This window comes from Gallus gallus, chromosome 6 (genome assembly GCF_016699485.2).
Source record: "Gallus gallus isolate bGalGal1 chromosome 6, bGalGal1.mat.broiler.GRCg7b, whole genome shotgun sequence".
Taxonomy (NCBI): domain Eukaryota; kingdom Metazoa; phylum Chordata; class Aves; order Galliformes; family Phasianidae; genus Gallus; species Gallus gallus.
In genome coordinates this window covers 24580357-24600777 of record NC_052537.1, presented here as the reverse complement: position 1 = coordinate 24600777, position 20421 = coordinate 24580357, and the positions used below count along the sequence as shown (strand labels likewise).

General features: G+C 46.0%; 2 protein-coding genes across 18 annotated transcripts in view; one reads left to right on the top strand and one right to left on the bottom strand.

The window, feature by feature from the left end:
- Positions 1-12310, top strand: part of SH3PXD2A (SH3 and PX domains 2A) — a 234666-nt gene extending 222356 nt beyond the window's left edge. For 9 of the 12 annotated variants that reach the window (XM_004942262.5, XM_421741.8, XM_015288722.4 and 6 more), the window contains one exon: positions 83-12310. In XM_004942262.5, coding sequence (XP_004942319.1) covers positions 83-1975 — 1893 coding nt within the window. In that variant the 3' untranslated portion in view covers positions 1976-12310. The remainder of the gene's footprint in view (positions 1-82) is intronic. The other 3 variants (XR_001467193.4, XR_001467191.4, XR_001467192.4) reach the window with 3 other exon arrangements.
- Positions 12311-14248: 1938 nt separating this feature from the next.
- The window catches only part of NEURL1 (neuralized E3 ubiquitin protein ligase 1), a 134389-nt gene continuing 128216 nt past the window's right edge, over positions 14249-20421 (bottom strand). For 5 of the 6 annotated variants that reach the window (XM_040702436.2, XM_015288647.4, XM_040702439.1 and 2 more), the window contains 2 exons: positions 18213-18359; positions 14249-16979 (listed from right to left, as the gene is read on the bottom strand). In XM_040702436.2, coding sequence (XP_040558370.1) covers positions 16738-16979; positions 18213-18359 — 389 coding nt within the window. In that variant the 3' untranslated portion in view covers positions 14249-16737. The remainder of the gene's footprint in view (positions 16980-18212; positions 18360-20421) is intronic. The other variant, XR_005860626.2, reaches the window with a different exon arrangement.

Genomic DNA, 20421 nt, shown 5'->3' with positions numbered 1-20421 from the left:
GGGGACAGGATCGAAAGGGAAGGAGCGAAAAGCAATTCATTGAGATTTTTGTCTAAGTAATGTGTTCCTTATCATCTCATAGGTTATAGAAAAGAATTCTGGTGGCTGGTGGTATGTGCAGATTGGAGAGAAGGAAGGATGGGCTCCAGCATCTTATATTGACAAGAGGAAGAAGCCAAATTTAAATAGAAGAACTAGTACTTTAACCCGCCCAAAAGTTCCTCCCCCAGCACCACCCAGCAAACCTAAAGACTCTGAAGAAGGAACAACTGGAATGGTTTCTTCAGGGGATACCCAGGACTCTCCCCACAAGCTCAAATACGAAGAACCTGAGTATGATGTGCCTACCTTTGGCTTTGATTCAGAGTGTGAAGTAAATGAAAGTCATCGTGAAGAGGGCACTCCTGAAAAACGACTATTTCAGCCCCTCAAGCCCTCTCCCGTGTCATCACTTCAGAAAGCAAAGTTCAAAGTAGGCGAGTCTTCAGAGGATGTTGCTAATGAAGAAGAGACCATCTACGAGAATGAGGGATTCAGGCGTTACGTGGAAGATGCTTTGTCCAATAAGGAATCTAGTGGAGACTCTGATTCCCAGAAAAGCTCTTCTCTCTCTTTGATTCGAAGGAACTCTCCGTGTTCCATCTCTCCTAAATCATCATTCATGAAGCCCAAGATGGAAAAAGACATCCAGCCCGATGTTGGAAAATGTCACTATTCTAGGAGTGAGGAGACAAAACCAAGATCAGCTTCGGATGTTGGCTTACGTAGCATGCCAAGAACAGGCATGAAGAAAGAGCCTGGGCAGAGTCCTTCCATTAGAGCAAAACCAATTGTTAGGCCCAAGCCATTCCTGAACAAAGCAGATTCTCAGAGTCAAGAGAAGATGGATATCAGCACTTTAAGGCGTCAGCTGAGGCCAACTGGGCAACTCAGAGGTGGACTTAAAGGTTCAAGAAGTGAAGAGTCTGAAAGCCCACCACACACAGCTTCTGAAAACCACGATGACCATGTTAGGAGGGGCTCAGCTGACCTCATTACAGCTCCTTCCCGTGGCATTTTCTGCTCTAGCCATCCAGCCAAAACTGAGCAAGAAAATGATACCAGGTGTTTCTATGTGACCACTGACTCATACCAGAAGGTGCAGGATTCTGAAATTTGCTTCCCAGCAGGTGTAGAAGTGGAAGTGCTTGAAAAGCAAGCCAGTGGGTGGTGGTACCTGAAATATGGAGATATGGAAGGCTGGGCTCCTTCCCATTACTTGGCTCTCCCTGATAACCAGCAAGAAACAACGTCAGTGGAGACCGATGCCTCGTTTGCCAGGAACAGGAAAAATGAAAATAAATCAAACAGCTTAGAGAAAATAGAGAAGAGGGTTCAGGCTTTGAACACCATCAACCAGAGCAAACGTGCAACACCTCCCATCCCAAGCAAACCTCCAGGTGGATTTTCAAAAACATCAGGACCCGTAAAAATGAGGAATGGTGTGAGGCAGCTTGCTGTCCGGCCTCAGTCGGTGTTTGTGTCTCCACCACCTAAGGATAACAACTTGTCATGCTCCTTGCGCAGAAATGAGTCTTTAACAGCCACAGACCATCTCAGAAACGTGCGTCGGAATTCCTCCTTCAGTAATGCACGGTCACAGCCAGGTGATGTGAAGGGAAAGCAGCCTGAGAGGTCAGGCTCTGAGGGTTCAGAGACCACCTCCAACCTCCCAACCCAGAGGAATGGGATCCCTGTGTCCACTGTCAGGCCAAAACCCATTGAAAAATCCCAGTTCATCCACAACAATCTCAAGGACATCTATGTTTCGATTGCAGACTATGAAGGGGATGAGGAGACTGCAGGGTTTCAAGAAGGTGTCTGCATGGAGGTCCTTGAAAGGAACCCAAATGGCTGGTGGTACTGCCAGATCATGAATGGTGTGAAGCCATTCAAGGGCTGGGTGCCCTCAAATTATTTGGAGAAAAAGAACTAATATTGCAATATCTTTAACCTCCCTAATTTATACTGTTCCTGCTGTGTACATGTGGAAAAAAACAACTGCTATACAAAAAGACCTTTCCCACATGCCCCAGTTTGTACAAAGGGACGAAGGAGTCTGTGCTGAGGACAAATCTGTCGTGTTCTGGAGAGGTTTGTGGGGTTAACATGTTGTAAACAACTATGAGGAAGATGCAGCAGTCAACTGCCTTTTTGTGAAGTTGTTAATAATCTTGTATGTGTAACAGGGTATGACATCCCATCTTTCCCATTATTGATAGGAAACCAAATGTGTGCCTTTCATGAGAGAAATACACATGCATCTCAACTTGGGGAGTTCTGTGCCAAACTCTTTTACAATCTTGGCTCCCTTTTCTCCTCATTCTTGTCCATACGTGGAATACCCAAGAGTTTCGGATGCATTTCTACAACTTGCAGTGAGAAGCAAATGGAATTTCCTGAAACACAGAGGGACTCTAATCCTTTGGAGAAGCTTTTTTTTTTTTTTTTTTTTTTTTTTCTCTCAACAGTTGGTTGATTCAGAGTTGGAGCCTTTTCATCGTGGAGAGATTTGGTCTCTGACTTCAGCTGTGTTTTGTTGTTACTGCTAACTCACCCAAAATGGCGATCAGGTGGTGTTGGTTGGGGGGCTCCTTGTTTCCTTTCTTTCTGTCTCCTTCTTTGAGTTGATTTCAGGTGTTCTAGGGCAACAATGCCTACTGGTGCTTGTAAAGACAAACCTACAAACCCTACGCTTAAGCACATTTATTACTTTGTAGGCTCCCTATTTAGTTCTGTGCCTGACTTCTGCCAGGAGATCCTGGTTGAGTCTTTATTTACAGAACTGGGTATCTCGAAACTTGTCATAATATCAAAATGTACAAAAGTCCCTTAAGACACTGAAGACATGGCTGTCAAACGTGTTGCTTCTGCTTTTCTTGCAGTCTGGTCCAAATCCAAGCATACTGTCTACTAGCAGGGCCCACAAAAGTATTAGTTAGAAATAGCTGTAGCCTTCTGCAACATCAGTGTTTACAATGAGGGGGAAAAAAAGCCATCAAACTCGGTCTGCACATCCTTAATTTGTATATTTTTGGGGAATTGTTTTTCCATGTTTTGTTTCTTTTCTGTGCATTCTGGGTTAACTTTCTCTCTTTTTTTTTTTTTTTTTTTTTTTTTGGTCTTGGTTTACCAGAAAAGACTTAAAACTGAAGTAGGAGCCAAATATGTGTTTCTGTTCCCACTTGAATCCAAGAAGTACATTTGTACTGGAAAGTGTGTCTGGGCTTTTCGGGCTCAGAGATTTAATATCAAAGCAATTAAGTCTAAAACACATTAACCAGGAAGCTGCCTCTTCTAGTTCCATTTCTGTTTGCTTTTTTTTTAACTCATGCTTTGAAACGTGGCACTTGGTGAAGATCGTGCAGTGGGAAATAGAAGAGGCATCCATTGGAGAAGGCTTTGGAATATGAAGTTATTCTTGAGGTAGCCAACTCTTGTACTGTAAACATCATTGGCCAAATCCCTACTGTACTTGAGAAAGCCTTGCTTGTTTTTTTTTTTGTTTTGTTTTATTTTTAAAATGGTTCTGTTAATCACTCGAAATCAAAATCTAATTCTTTTAAATAATAGGCAGTCTTGTATGTCTGTTTTAAGGGGGAAGATGCATACTATTTCACTACTGGTTTACGCAAGATGATGCATGCCCTTTTTTTCCGCCAGAGCTTCATACGATTTGGCTTGGAAGGTAAAGGTTACAAAGACTTTAAAATAGCTGGGATCAAGGGTCTGAGTAAAATAGCACAAGAATATTATGTGTTACCGGGGATGTTTCTCTGCCAAAAAAAAATTACACAATTTATACGTTGTTCTTGTCTTTATTCTTAATTCTTTTCTGGGGGGTGGGGTTTTTAATTTCTATGGTAATAATGAGAGAGTTGCCTACAGCTAACCTGTCTGATATCCTTTAGGTGGCTGAAACAACATCGAAGTGCCACAACAGGCTACAAGCAGTGCTGTGGTTTGAGCAGCTCTCAGAATCCAGGCAGGGAAGGGGGGGGAGGGTGTTTGGGATCCCTTTAAATTGCAGTGGCAGGAGAAGGAGGTGTATCTGCACAACAGCTCGTATCAGTGTGCTGGGCCCTCTTTGTACCCTACGTCTTACTATATAATATATATGTATGCATCCAGTTGGCTCCATCTTACTGGATGTCTATATGAGGCATTGTGGCCCTGTCTCATACTTCTCCCCATTTTTAGTTGTACTAATATGGTCGCAGCTGTAAAAGGCTGCTGGAGCTGTTGTGAGATTATAATAGAAGTATTATATTCTTCTGCTGGACAGTATTAAATAGAGCAATACATAGAGTTATCTGCTAGATTGCAGTACTAATAGTAGTGACTTAGTGACTTGTATTAATGTTATGATTTATTTTAACAATAATGATGCGGAAGTGGTTCATTATTTTGAATTAATGCACTTTAACAATAAAAGAAACCAAAATGGAAGCCAATGCAGAGAACTAAGTGCATTATTTAAAGGTGCAGTATATAATTATCATTTTCTTGAAGCACATATTTATTAAGAATTAACTTATTATTTAAAATATTCTGAAGTTGTTTAGAGACATTCCCACCAAGTCGTCTCTTTGGGGGGATGTAGAAGCACAGCTCCCAGATCTTCTGCATTGAGCCACTGAATTCTTCAAGTATGGTGCAGAGTGATGTGAGCCCCCCTCCCCCCCCTTGTTCCCTGCCCAGGGAGAGGAGAGAAGCAGACGGTTCGGACAGGAGAGCCCAGGCTGCAACAAATAGTCACACTTGCATCCAGCAAAGCTGAGCCCAGAGTATCTCTGAGCTGCAGGAGTCCTTGTAGGGTTTGAGAAGGAAAAGCTGCTTTTTGTGGCCATTTGTGACACTTGGTGCCACATGCCTTGCACGATGCTGAATGGCACAGATGGATGGTGCTTGCATTATCACTGGGCTTTTCTCAAGCATCAGCCCAATGCTCACATTGGCCCAATTGCTCCTTTATCCCATCTTGAAAGCTTTGTGAGGGCTGAGGAAAGCCAGAGCATATAGATGAGGCTGCAAAGCCAGTGCTGTTGTGGCTGCCCCCTGCCCTTCTTTCTCAACCTGCACCCGCAGAAGGGATGGGTGCAAATTAGCTGCTTGTTGTCAGCAGTGAGTGAGGGCTGCTGCCTGACAGACTGGGCTTCACACTCAGTTGGAAGGCTCGGGTTTGGACTTCCCTTTATTTGTTGCTTGTACTTCCAAAGGGCACTTCTAAAGCAAATACCATACCCCAGCAGCCCCCAAAAATACAGTTATTTTCTTTTTTGTCCTCTCGCTACCATCACAGGTGATTTATTTTTGTTATTTTTTTATTCTTTCAACTGAAAGATATCAGGTCAATTTTGTTTTATTTTATTTTTCCATTGGCAAGCAGCAAGTTCCCCAGAATTGCAAGCCATGTTCCTCGTTAGCTGTGAAACAGAGGGAAAGGCCCTACAGTCCATCAGAGAAGCTGACTGCAGGGCAAACCTGGAAGGGGGGGCTCAGAGGACCGTGCAGTGCTGGAAGCGTTTTAGCTCTTCTCTGAAATGTTCGTGTCGCCTTAAGCTTTATTGACTAAATTTGTCAGAACTGACACTGGATCAAGAGCAATATTTAAACATAACATACACCTCAGTGGGCACTCAATGCAGAAATCAGTAGTACTGTTCGAATCTCCCTCTTTCTGTCTGTTCTTGCACCAGACGGAAGAGGAAGAGCTCCGAGGGGCCCCGGCGATGCCAATTGCAGCAGAAGGGAGCCCTCAGCTGGGGGAGAGGTGGCTGCTGTCACCGCTGCCCCTGCTGTCCCAAAAGCCTTGAATTGGAACCAACAGAGAACCCCAAGCCCAACGCCATAGAACGAAATTTGAGAATGTGAAAACTGCGTCTTGCTGTATACTGCAACTTTAATAATAATGAGCACTTCTGAGTTCGTTATTGAGGTTTATATAATGCCTGAAAGATTTAATTGCTGTTTTCCTCTGTCTCCCAGTTCATCCCGCTTTCTTCTAACAGCAGTGATATGGTTTTGTTGGCTGCCCTTCCCCGTGGGAGGCAGTTCCTGTTAATTCTTCTCTCTCATGCCTTGCAGTGGGTGGGTGCAGCCATATGTACCAGTCCTTTGCAAGCCAAACTTTCCAAGATAAGAGATGCAATGGGCATGTGCCAGGATCTCAAATCCCTGTACAAAAACAGCACATGCTCGGTAATTTCACAGATTGAAACTGGCTCATGGTTTGACTCCTAAAAATGGATTTTCACATGCACTGGTACAGCTAAAACATGGATGTGGCCCTTGTAGATGCACTCCAAGGGCTCTTTCCATTGCGATGCTATAAAGTTCGACGAAGGCATTATATGACTGTTTCCATCACTTTCAGATCTTAATGAATCGTATTTTATTGTAATATATATTCATTGCTTTCCTCAGTTAAAAAGAAAGTTACTGCTTTTATCTTATATGAAAAACAAGGGAATTTGGTAAAGCATTCATTATTTTCATATTCCTAGTATTAACAGAATAGAACTAGTACTATTTAATTTTAGATCTTCATAGCTAGCTTGTTAATAACTCATATTTTCCTGTGTTGTATCCTACTATTTTTTTCTATTTTTTTTCCCAAATACTCTGCATTCTTGAGGAAAAAAAAAAATCAAATCCAGTGAGTGGATAAGTGCAATATTCATAGAATAAACAGGCCCCTCATCCAGGACTTGGAGTGGAACGTGCAGTGTGAAATGTTTGCAATTCTCTATTCATGCACTCTTATGGGAACAGGAGATGCAGGGGAGGGGACAGGTGGATGAAAACGGGACCCATGGGTCGATAGGGATGGATAGCTGGGGCTGTTGGCCTGGGAATGGCTGCTTGTCATAGAGAGCATCACCTGGTACTAAAAGTGTAAGGATTATGCAGCATGTTGCCAGGTTTGTGTATAGGGTGTGCATTAACGTCCTTATTAATACAGGACTTCTGAGCTATGCTTTAAGTACTCTGTATGTCATCCTTGCATGATACTGCCTTCTGGTTTGTCTCTGCTGGTGGTTGTCCTCTTTTGCTTCAGAATCAATAACTTAAGAAGGGAAAATACTTCTGTTGGTGCTGTCCCAAGTTTTGATACTGTACTGTTATTTGTATTTATTCCAAGGGTTGTGGAAGTGTATTTCTACAGATCCTCATTCCTTTTTTCCCTTAGGTTAACAATAAGGAAGAAAGTCCCCATTTTATCTGGGTTATTTCTCACCTGCAGAATTTCACAGCTAATTTGATTTTTGAAATCCTGGTTCCTGGCTTGCAAAGGATGATCTCTGAGTTCCAAAGTAAAGCTGAGCAGAAACTCTGCTCTTAAAAAAAAAAAAAAAGAAAGAAAGAAAAAAAAAAAAGTTAAGTCCTATTTGAATGGATGGAGAGCTTCCACCTGTCCAAAGTCATGTGACCATCCAGGTAGCAGCAAAGCCTCTTTGAGAAACTGGACTGTTTTTATGAGATCCAAAAGTAATGTGAAAGACGGAGCATTGGGTTCTTTGAGCTGTGGGGAGCGCGTCTCCCAAAGCTCTACTTCGTGTCCCTGGAGGGCAGTTGTACCTCAGCCTTCTGCTTAATTCTTGTCCTGCTGCTCTTGCGTCTGTGAAAAGGCCTGGCTATTACCAGAGACCTTTGCATTCAAATAAGAACTGAGTTCTGCAGCTGTATTGAAGTACATGTTTTTCAAAATCATGTCATTGATACTAACGCTTTACAGATGAATCTTGTTTTGGGGAACCAACCTAATTCTTTCACTTGCTCTTGTCCAAACCAGCTAGAAGTCTGGGAGCATCAGTAGGGGTGCAATGGCACAAACCCTCATGAGCTCTCGCCACAGCCCATTCTCCTAAAGGAGCATTGGGAGTGCTGAGCCTGGGGCTGCCATGCACCATCTGCTCCATGCAGGTTGTGCGGCTTTGTAAGACCCACTGGAGCTTCACTGCTGTCTTGCCGGTGTCTTTCCAACACCAGCAGCTCCTCTGGCAACTTCAGATGTTATTTATCCATGTAGCAAAGTGTTGTGTGTAAATTCAGTGTAAATTCAGTGCTGCCAACAGCACTAACAGAATGGTTCAAGAGCAAATGTTTATTTTTGTCCCATTTGCTTTTAGTTGTTTGTTAGAAGCAGGGACCACCAATGTGGCAATGCGTAGGGAATGTGTCTGCATGCTTGAACTCTTCAATGGCCTCTGCTAGCTGTGCCTGGTGCTTCTATTTCTCTTTCTGTCCCTCTGTGCTGCTCAGTGGTCACATCTGTTGTTTGTCTGTAGCTTCAGATAAAGTACTGTATGTAGGGCCGCATCCAGAGTCCCCTGCAGACTTGGGGTTGTGATGTAGGTTGCTGTTGCTGCTTTTCCTCCTCATCTTAGAGCCAGTTGGAGCACCCAGAGTCCCCCAGAACTTCCCCTTGGATACCTCTCTTGGGGTGTCAGCTGTGTGGGGTGTCCTCACACCACAGCCGGGGCTCTACAGCAATCCCTGGGGTGAAAGCTGAGTGCAAACCTGATGGCACAGGCAGAACAAAGTAGCTTCTCCCATTTTATAATGTCATGGCTGGGCTGGTCCCATCACCAATGTTCTTCATTTGTTCTTGCATCGAGGTAGTGTTGATTCTAGTTGAAGAGTGCAATTTTATTTTGTTTTGTGTTTGGGTTTTTTTTTTGTTCGTTTGTTTGTTTTCTTTAATAAATAAATTTGGTTTAAAGCTTCACACTGGCATTTTTACAGACCTGTTTTTGTCAGCATAAGCCACCGCTGTCCTGAGTTGAGACTCCTGTTTGTTACTGAATCAAATTAATGGAACTGTATTAATGATTTGGAAAGAAATGAAAGGCAACTATATTGGCAGGGGAGGGGTGGGAAAAGATAAAATACGAGGGGAAAAAGTGTTTCTAATAAGGCCATAAATTATTTGATCTGACACTGCAGGTGCTTTCTCTGTATAGATGGTTTTAATACATCACTGCTCTGTGTTAGGATTTTTCATTAGTGAGAAAAGTTGAGTTTTACACTCCGTGACGATGGCAGTCTGTATCCTGAAGCCAGTGATCCCCCAAAGCAAGACAAACACATGCCATGTGATTGCTGTACTGGAGGCACTTTGTACCTTTCTTTCTCAGTCCCTGTTTGCTGGAGGGGAGGGAGAATCGCATGGCATTGCCAAAACCCCATCGCCATCCTTGGGGGCATCAAATTGTGTTCTGGGTCTGGATCCCCTGAGCATCCAGGTTGGGCTTGTCTGTCCTATAGAAGCAGGACAGGAGAAAATACTGCAGTCACTGGAACTTAGCCTATAACCATTAGCAAACTGAAGCAAATAAGAAGGGAATTTAAAATAAACCTTTAAAAATATGAGATATTTCAGCGAGTAGGCAATGTTTATTGGCTGTCTTAGATTTTCATGGTGGGGGGATGTTATAATTGTTTCCAGTCTTAAGGAGAATTTTTTTTGTCCCTTGCTGAAGGGGCTTGCTCATTACTCGTGGTGGGTTCAAACCTGGCGTATTGCGGAAGCAGAGTGTGTGGAGCATTACAATGGCTTTTCTGTACTGGGGATACAAGCTGACTGTTATGAGGTCAATAGTGCACGGAGTAAGTGCATTTCTGGTGTCTGGCTCGCATCATGCTGCATCAGTGCTGTTGCTGCACTGCAGGTTTAATTGCAGGCAGTGATATTAGTTGCTTTGCTCCCAGTGTTTGCTGAGAATCAAACCAATTAGATGTCTCAGTTAGGAGTTGGTATCACATTTTCACATCAGAAGTCTTGCCTGCAGTTTGATTGCTGCTTTGGTCAAAGCTCAGATACAGATATTTCTGTTGGGCACATATATCTGTGGCTGCTTCCAAAACTGTTAATTAGCTCAAATGATTTCTGGAAACAGTAGGTAGTTAATGGGAGTCTAAACCTGTTGCTGAATGAAGGCTGGAATCTGTCTGAGTGGTTGTGCTCCCCTCTACTAAGAGAGCACGTCTGGTCTGGAAAGCCTTACGGTTTTTAGTGTCCCAAATTTGTGTTTGATGACAAAAATCAGTCTAGGCCTGGTCCAAATGAGGTTTTGCAGTGGGTTTCCTGAGTTGTTGATGTTCTTAATATTAGACGCTGTTGTCGTTTTTGTGTCGGTGTAGCACTCCATTTTCTAGCAGATAGGTGGTGGGAATGTACTTGGTGGGGGCTTGGGAGAGCATGTCGGTGACCAGAGACAGAGAAACGTGTGGTTGGTTTTAGTGTGCGTGTGATCAAGGTGGTGATGCTTTTTTGTTTGTTATTTTTGTTGTTGTTTTTAACACGGGAACCATTCTGTCTGTTCTGCTTGGGAAAACGTCCAGAAGTTGTTGTGGTTTCTGTCGTGGTGTATATGGAAAAGGAATACATGAGAACTGTTTTGTTTTCATATGGAGAGAGTTTTTAGGCGGGAGTCCGTTCCATTTGTTCTGGGATGTGAGTTAAGCCGAGAGGTAAAGAAAATGAGTTGTGGGAAGCCCTTTTTATTGTAACAGCTTTGGACCATGTTTGCTTGTAGCCTGTGGTCCAGCTCTATTGAAGGCAGTGAATATTGGTCATAGTGCACGTTTGAGCTTTTTGACCAAATATTGATTCCTTCAGAGCTGACAGGTATTTTGACGTTCATGGCATCAACCATTAATGTACCTACAGCAGATGGGAAGCTATAAGCAGAAATAAGTACTGCAGCCTCATGGAGTGCCCAGGTTTTGTTTAATGAACTTGAGCTGGTGACCAACATGACTTTGTACAGTGAACAGCTCCTGATAGAGCCCAAATGTATTTGGCTCTTTGAGATGCTTTCCTAGGACTGCAAATCCGGTGTATGATAGACAATATTGGCCTTCCAGTCATCCCAGTCAAAACTGAAAGCCAGAAAATGTCATCTTTCATGCAGTGGTATCTCTTGCCATTGGTGGCATGAGTTATCATACAAAATGTCCCTGTCTGAACTGGCACAAAACAGAAGACCTCTTTGTGACCAGTCTGAGTCTGCACGTAAAACTTGGTAGATTCGATGCAGGTCAGATTTGTAGGTAGAAAAGATGAGTAACTCCTTTATAGACTAACATGAGAATGTAGTTCTCATTTTTGCCAAGCAATCCTGTAGAAATGTCCCCCAAGGTTTAGCACAGATCCTTTGGGGACCTGTGAGTCTTTAGCAGATACATACGGTACTGTGGGCCTGATCCCGTGACTGAGACAGGAGGAGCGCATCTCCGTCAGATGCACATGTGAAGGAATGATCTTAGCACAGTGTTGCCATTGCTCTAGATTTGTCAGTGGGGGGACAACGGTTGTGCAAATTGTTACCTTCCCCCTAATCCAGACTTGCAGATTTGATTTTAGTGCCCAGTCCAGAAATGGTTCAGAGCTGCCCTCTTTTCCATGGCTACCCAACAGCCACATGCTGTGGCCAAGCGCTTGCTCAGAGAACTGCAATACAGTGTAAAGCAATGGGAGTTTGGGTGTTTTTTTCCCAGGTGCTGAGGCAATGTAGTAAAAGCAAATGTTTTGGCGTGGGATTTTAATAGTGTCTTTGCATGTAGAACTGAGAATCTGCATGGGTTGCTCAACAGAGAATGAGAAAAATGTCTCAGGCAGTTGTGCATGTGAAGATGCAGAGCAAGAACTCAATATTGCTGTGCCTGTGAGTAGATCTCAGCATCCCACTTTAGGCACTTACCAGAGCTTGGAGGTGATCAGCATCTAATAATAGGCAATCAGGACTGCTCACCTTCCCGCGTGCTCAGGACTGGCGGAGGTTACGAGGGATGGAATCTGGGGGCTGTTCCCTCAGCGTTATTACAGGTTCTTGCAATGTGAACCTCTAACATCTTCAAAGACTCAGGCAGAAGGGATTTGCTAAACAGACTGTATCTGTCATCTCCCAGTTCACTGATTGCTTGGACCAAAGGTGGTGCTAAATCTGATCTTCGTCTGTAATATTTATATTTTTGGACTTTTTTTTAAGTGTTTGATCAAACAGATGCAGTGTCCTTACATGAGAGGTTTATTCCCAGCTTGGGACTTGGCAAAACTCACTGGACCTTCAGGGTCCAGAATGGTTGCTTGTTAACATTTGAGCAGGCTTGCAGTGTTCCGGGGGGAGGTGGGAAAGGGTACTCTATCTTCAAATGTTTGCAGACTGTAAGAATTGACTTGTGATTTTTTTTTTTTAATTAATTTTGTATTTTGTTTACATTGTCTCTTATGCCCTAAGGAAAAATAAATTTTTGACATTTTTAATTGTGATCCGGTTGGTTCATCTTATTTTCAGCTTTTTATACTGTATTATTCCACTCTCTTCGTCAAACCATTAAATTGAAGTTTCCCAGAGAAACTTAGGACTTGGATGTGCATGAAATTGTGAATTTCAGCACAGGCTGAAATGGATAAAGGAACTTGGTTTGTCCTCTGGCTCTGAATTGCTGCTGTAGCTGTTTCGTAAAGTTTTATGGGCTGCTCACCTCTGTCCTCAAACACAAAGACCCTTTGTCTGTGTTGAGCAAGGTCTTAGGGCTTAACACACGTTTCAGTGTATTCTTTTTGGAGAGTGATGTGGCATGAGAGCCAAAATAAGAAGAGAAGCGTTCTTTTGCATGGGTGACCCTTTTACCACAAAAAAAGGGTTACTGAATATTTTGGGATTAGTTCTTAAACACCCCTGCGTGTACACTGCAGAGCTTGACCATGGCCTTATAAGGCCTGAGCATTGCAAGGTTGCCAAGTTCTGCTGACACCTTGCTGGGTTTGAAGGCTGGAAGCCTCAGATAACAAGCAGAAGTTTCCTGCTACATGATGCAGATCCATAGGTGAAACTGAAGAGCTTTTTTACAGTAAGAGTGGTGGGGCACAGGCACAGGTTGCCCGGAGAGGGAGAGGACACCCTGTCCTTGGAGACACCCAAGGTCAGGCTGGACGGGGCTCTGAACACCTGATGGTGCTGTAGGTGTCCCTGTTCACTGCAGGGAGTGGGACCAGGTGGCCTTCACGTGTCCCTTCCAACTCAACTCTAGGATTCTATGAAATGATGTCACTGGAGATGGAGCAGCTCTCAGCAGAGGCACAGTGTTTGCTCACCGCACCCATGTCAGCATAGAGGTAGGTGGTTGCCAAAGGCTCCTGCTCAGCCATCCCAGCTCTCAGAAGGCTGTAAGAAATTAGGTATGAGGCTGCACACAGTCTTGGGCACTTCTAGGCACAAACCTGAGCGAGGAGTGCACCAGGGAACTGTGTCTTTTCTTCCCATGTGCATAGAGTGAAACTTAGGGTTGAAAGTGTTTTTCTTCTAGCACACAATCAACATATTACTAACGTACACCCACGTGTGTTATTAACTCACCGTTAATTGTTCTCTTTGTCCCTCATTTTTCTCCACGCTCCACCATCAGAGCTACCCCGCACCCAGACGTGTGCGTTTGAAAAAGAACAGTACTGAAGGCCGCAGGAGGTGCGTGCCGTGCCGGGGCAGAGCACCAGGTGGCGATGGAGGACCGGCTCTGCCCTCCTGGACCAATTTGGAACATCCCTCCCCAGCGCGGACCGTGGGCCAAGGCCGGCAGAGTACCTACCTGCCTTGGTTCCTCTCGCTGACACCGAGGAAGGGAAGGGTTTGGGTTTCACTCATCTGTCCTAAGATGTAGCAGTGCTTGGACTCGGCGCATCTGGCGGGGCTGTCTGGCAATGCCAGTGTCCCCAGTTTCTAGTGGCAGCCTGTTGTGCAGCTCCCACCTTAAGGGGATGTCCCGTGGCTGCACCGTGAACGAAAAGGGCTTCTGAGACCCACTAGAGGTCCTCCTGTCCCTGGGAAAGCAGGAGCTGGGCGCAATGCTTGGAGTTACAGCACAGGCATACTCAGACTTGGCTTGTCACACCAGGGAAGATGTTCAGGAGTGCGGCTTTGAGCTGCAGGAATGCCCTTAGTCCTCACTTTTAATTTTGTGTCTTCTTTTATCGCTTAGCGGGATATGAAGCCCATCAAGGACCCCTTCATCACCATCATCACCCAGTCTAAACACCATCTCATCCTTCAGCACTGAGGGAAAGCCTGAGTGCTCTCCCCCTGGCTCACCCCAAGGAAGCAGCTTTCATGCTGCCATTGCTTACCTCAACCTCTCGCTTGGCCCTGACCGTCACGTTTTGCCACACTTGTGGAAATGGCAAATACTCAGCTGGTCGCGGTGCTGCAGGATACCTAAATCAGCTTTATTCACAATCACAGTTATCCAATTTTTCACAATGAGTTATTCTTCTCTTCAAACAGAACACAAAACATCTTAAAGTAAAGCAATGAAATGCAAATGACACAAGAACACAGAGGTACGTGGGAGCCTACACAATTCAAACAAAACAAAAGGTTAGGACTGTTGTTACTGGTTTTGCTGTTGTTGTTTTTTCCTCCCTGCAGAGAGCCTTGCTCTCCTCCCTGCTCACAACTGGAGCCAGCTGATGCTGGGAGCGGGACTGAACCCCAAATTTTGAGCTCGGATGCTGGGGGAGCTTTCGGTTTCTGCTAACTTCTAGACTTTGGTCCACAGTAAAACAAACACAGTTAATATATTAAAACACTCTGAATTCAAAAGGTGAAAAGGGAATTCACACCACTGCACTGGTACCCATGGATGGAGTTTCTTGAAAAATAGAATGTACCCATTGGCTCGCCCTATGCGGGAGGGAACCGGTCCCACTGGCGTGGTGAAGGCCTGGGAGGCTGCTTATTGCACATTTCCCCACATCCACTGATTCACGGACACATTCCTACCTCTTGGGTTCCTCCTCTCTGAAATTTTGGGGTGTGTTTAAGCACTGACACAGATTCCCCACCTCGGCTGGTCCTGGAGACTGGCTCTGTGCCCTCTGTGCTGGCCGTGCTCCTGGCATGGAGGCCGTGAACGCTTCCTCCCACCCCTGTCCAAGCAGGGCCCCTGGGTTAGGGGTGGACGTGAGAGGCGTACAAAGAAATGGCGTAAATCCCTGTAACCAGAAAATCAGTGTTCAAGTTACGGAGTGCCCGCCAGGCAGGCTGGGGGTGACTGCAGGCTCCTGCAGGAGGCTGCAGTGATGGCGGTGCCTTTAGAGAAAGGCTTTAGAAAGCACTCTCCAGCTCTTAGCATCTCCTTTGATTTCCTTGAGGGGTCAGGGTGAGGCCAAGTTTTCCAGAACCTTCACCCACCACATTTCTGGTAGCCATGATAGCAAAAGGCTTAGCAGGAAGAGTGCAGCTCCATGGCATTCCCTGGCCTGGTGGCAACGAGGCGGGGTGAAGGCTGCAATCATACCCCAGCCCTTGACCACCCCTCAGAGCCTAGTGCTGCTTCTTCCTCCCAGAGGCACCAGGATGGGGCCAGAGGACAGCTGGGGAGCACCTGCTGTAGCAGAGCAAGGCCCTGCAGCCCTGGGCCAGGCCAGTAGCTGTGACAGTACCACGGTCATCATGGCACCCACTATAGGAACAGTGGGGTTCCCAGCGAGGGCAAGGGGGTTATTTAAATAAACCAAACCCCTCAAGCTATAATTATTTTCTTCTTCCCCCCTCTAACACATAAGGACAGCCATGTCCTGCCGGCGGGCTGGCTGTAAAGGGCTATAAGTACCACCTGGCTGTTTTTGTCTTAAAGCACAGTGATAAAGTTACCAGTAAATGAGACCCGCAGACGTGTGGGTTTATACATTCTTCCCCAGTGGGGTTGGTTTTTTTTTGTTGTTGTTGTTGTTTTTGTTTTTTTGTATTTTTGGGTTGGTTTTTTTCTTCATTTTTCTATTCTCCCTCAGAAGTGCTGTCTGGATGACAAGGGGAGGAAAGGCGAGGGAGGTGCATCTTCCCCTCCTGCAGGCCATGGAGGCAGAGATGCTGCTGGATTCTTTGTGCTGCGTGAAGACCATTCAGGACAAGCCACAGCAACTCGGTGGTGGCAGGGTGTGAGAGAGATGCTTGTCATGCAACAGGATGGTGCCAGGAGGTGTCTGGACGCTGCTGGGAGGGAGAGAGTCCAGTGTTCGCTGCCAAACCCATCATGAACAGCTCTGATGAGGAACTGCAAGGAGGCAGCAGGGCAGCCATGGTGCTGGTCCCCTGGAGGTGCTGCCGTGGTGGACACACAGAGGGTTTTCTTTAAAAGTCCCAGTTGCTCCTGCATTTCCACTGCAGATGTACTCCCTGCATCTCCCCTGCTGGGTCCATGCTTGCCTCACACCATACTTTTTAAGGGGCTTCCTATGGTCAGGCTAGTGGTAAATCGAAACACACTGCTTGTTTCTCCCCTTCTGCCAAGGTGTCCTTTGCATGCAGGATGGCTCCAGAAGGAGAGGTGCAGCACTGAACCTTTTATCTCTTGTTGTCCGTGCTAAACACTGGAGACTCCCCTCCTCTGTGCGTGATGTAGAAAAGGGATGGTTGCTCCAGCTGTTGTTTTTTTTTCTTTGAGAGAGAAAGTTTAAAATCCATAGGGGGGAGCAGTCCATGGTGATTTCCCTGATGCACTGGAGTTCAGTCCCAGGAGAGTAGAAGAGTAGCATCTAAGCTGGTCTCATCTCTTGTCCATGGAAGAGGGGGATCAGGAGTGGTGGTGGGTGATGGTTTTCAAATCCCCAGGTGATGAATCGAGACCAAGATCTGTGATATTTCACAGCCACCTCTCCACCTTCCTAGTCCCATCACAGCAGCTGCTGTTGCTCTAAGTGCTGCGGTATGTCTTGATGATATCTTTGATGGCCCGTCTGCAAATGGGACAGCAAGCGTTGGCCATCTTCTTGAGCTTCAGCCCACATGAATAGCAGAGACACATGTGTCCACAGGAGTAAATGACTGTGTCTACCATGTTCTCATAGCAGATGGTACATTCATCTCCCCAGGGCCCTGGGACGGATGGGGAGATGGGCGACTCAGGCAAGCTGACGGGAGAGTTGGGAGCTGTGCCTGAAAGACAAAGAACATGGTCACTTATGCTGCTTAAAAGGCTTCTTGACATCCCAGAGAAACTGCCCCAGAGCCAGCAGCAGAGGGAGGAAACGTGCCCTAGCAGCATGTCATGGTTCAGCTGTCCTCCAGGATCAGGGCTCCTTCCTGCGACCTGCTGGTCACTGAGCCCTGGTTCACATGCCAAGACTCGGTGCAGCAATGAGGTAGCATCTGTTGGGATCTGCCACTCAAAAAGAACAACCCAAGAGACAGCTGTTCCCGAGCATTTGGGACAAAGAGCAGTTTCACATTTCCAAACCTCTGTCTAAACATTAACGAAGGAGGAACAAATGAGAAGGGGTGGAGTGAACCATCTGCTTTGACAGGAGGAGGTCAGGTGGCACATGGTGGCAGCAGCTCCCAAGACAAGCAGTGCTTCATCTCTAAGACTGATCTGGGGATCTGGGTCTACAGTGCCTGGTGACAAATTCCTCCATGTGGGCCCTCCAGAACAGGGTGGGGTGGTGCTGGCATGGGCAGCATTTAGTTCATAGCAGGCATATTGCTGCAAGAGCCACAAGGGCTGCAGTAATTATGCTCGCAACATAAATGTGGTGAAGACTCCCTGTGATGCCAGATGAGTTGGCAAGATAATGTGAGAATTTCTATTTGCCCCAAAACATTCAAATGGTACCATCAGAGAAAAACCACCTCGGTTAGGACAGCAGTGACAAGACTTGGTAAATTACACAGCCTTGGGATCACGTAGATCCCCGGCATTCTAGAAATGCTACAGAACATCCTATCATTTGTACTTCATTTATCTAACTCTCTCTGGAATATTAGAAATATTGATACTGCCTTTTTCTGAAGGGGGTACTGTAGGTGTGTGGAGAAGGAAGGGGGGGAGTTGTTAGGCACATCTGTAGTGCCAGCATAAGTCAGTGTGCAACACCACTGCCACAGAGTGCTCCACTCACAGGACCAGTGCACAAAACAGAAACTTTGCTGTGTCCTCTGGGACCTTTCGTGATGAAAAGGGCTGGAGAAATATTGCTATCTAAGCATCTCAGCAGCTTTCACGTAAGTCAGACTGAAAATAGACTCTACAGAGGGCTCACCCTTCCACCCCAAGGGAGCTGACAGGAGCCTCTGTTGGTTACTGTGTTTTTAAATCCAATCCAGGAGACAACCGTGAGACTGCGAAGGGAGGGAGATGAGAGGAGAAGAGAGAAATCTCACCACACTTACCACTGATGGAGCTGCAGAGTGGGCCAGAGCCACACGTAGACAGTATGGGGTCAGAAACACCACTGCAGAGGACGGTGGGGGAATTGGGCGTTGATGTGGGTGAGCTCGGTGTGGACGGCCCCAGCCGCTCGGCCAGTACGGTGGAACCTGCACCACGAGAAAGCAAAGCCACAGTTATTTTACAAACTTGGGTCTGATGAGGCCCTGGGGATAAGTGGCAGGGGTGCAACTCTCAGTGCTGACCGGCTCTCGGGTCTCATCAGATTGAAATCTAAGGGGAAACAACAAAAAAAAAAGACCTTTCACACCTTTTCAAATGCTAGCAGCTGGCATAAGGCAAGAGGCTTCACAGTCCCCGAAACTACCTGGTGTTCCTTTAACCATCATAACCCTTTGCTTCTGCCCTTTGTCTCAAATCTTTAGTTCTTTTCCCCGTGGTCTCAAGCTCCTACGTGTGCACAGCACTATACCCGGTGATGGGCTTGTGGCCAGTAAAGGACAAAGCCTGCAGAAGGGTGGGCTGGACTCCAGCACAAGAATATATCACCTTGTCAAAGCACTCTGCGCTAACCCAGAGTAAAATATATCCCAGGCTCTCATAAATTCATGCTAAGTCACTCAAGGACTTCCTAAAGACAGATTCAAGTGTTTGGTAATCAGGAAAACTTAGCTCCATTCATTGCCCTGCCTTTTTTGTAGGGTGACTTAGGGTAAGAGGAGGGGACAGCAGGTGAGGACAGAAATCTGGGTAGAAACTGATTTAGGGCAGAAGGAAAAATGGGGATGCTTAAAATTCTGGTTGCTGCAAAGGTTTGGTTCATTGCGAATGATACAGCCTGGGCTGCAGTATGGCAGCAGTGAGGCGGTGGCACACACACGAACCAAGGTAGGGTTTCTTGGTGGTAAGAATTCGTTTCCCTGCAGTTTTTAAGTTTCGTGTTGTGGGCTGGGAATCTGAGCTAAAATGCAAAGACTTCTTCATGTTACCATATAAGGAGCCAAGAGAGACAGAGCGTTGGGATCTGCAGTGCCCTTGATGAGCTGGAGGCTATTCTCCAGAGAAAAAGCAGCAGCAGGAGGCCAGGGACACCCTGTGGACCCCATGCAAAGGTCCTTCTGTTTCTTGTTGCCGGGAACTATCAAGCCAGTGAGGACCAAACTCAGGAAGTGGGGACTCCAAGCGTCAACTCTGGATTGTGCAAAAAAAAAAGCATGAGTGCAGCAGCAGCACACGACACATTCCCCTGTCCTTTGTAGCAGATTAAGATTGAGCAGTTCAAATGTTGTACAGGGAGCAGGGGGAGCAAGTTTGGGTTGAAATCTGTTCTGAAGTCTGCATACGGGAAAATAAGCAATGTGCTTCAGCCTTCAGACCCTCAGTTTCACCCTTCTTCAAACGAGGAGCGCCTGCTTACAGGCACAATCAATTAACCTCTGTAAAAGGCTCTGGGGCTCTCCCACTTGAGATGCTGTAGAGAATCACTTCTATTAATACAGAGATGGGAGCTGAGGCTGAAGCTCATCTCGGTAAATATGCAAAGAGAATGATGCAGCCTCTAATGAGAGCCACAAGCAATGACTCTTCCCCGCCAATCTGACAGATGACCATAGCAGAAAACTTGCCCTGTGGGTAACACGCTGTAAACAGGCCCAGCAGGAGCATGGATTTCAGCTCCTTCACTGCACACGGAACAAACGCCAGCACTGAACAGCTGAACAATTTTTTCAAGCCTTCCCTCTTCTCCCTGCAGCCTGGAGACATTTCCTCCATTCAGCTGGCACATGGTACATTGCATCCCTAACACCAACGTGGTCATTTCACTGAGTGCAAAATAAAGCCTATTAAGAGTACGTTTTCCTGAGCTGATAGGAGAATTTGGAGGTGCCCCAAGTGTCGTAGATATGAACTGATGGAGCGTGCTGGCAGCAGTGCAAATGGCCCTTCTGCAGGGTGAGGAGAGCTCATCAGCGCAGGAACTGCAGGCTGAGTGGCTTATCTGAGTCCCAAAATGGCCCTGCCCAAGTCCCAAGGCCAGCACACACCTTCCCAGCTCTTCCTCCTAATGCAAGGCGCAGTTCTTGACTTTTCTGCAGCATAAGTATGGAGCTTTGTTTAAAACAATCCAAGTTCCCTACCAGACAAGACACGCTTTTCCCTTGGTGACAGAATAATCAACATAAGACACGTTACTCACACTGTTAATATATT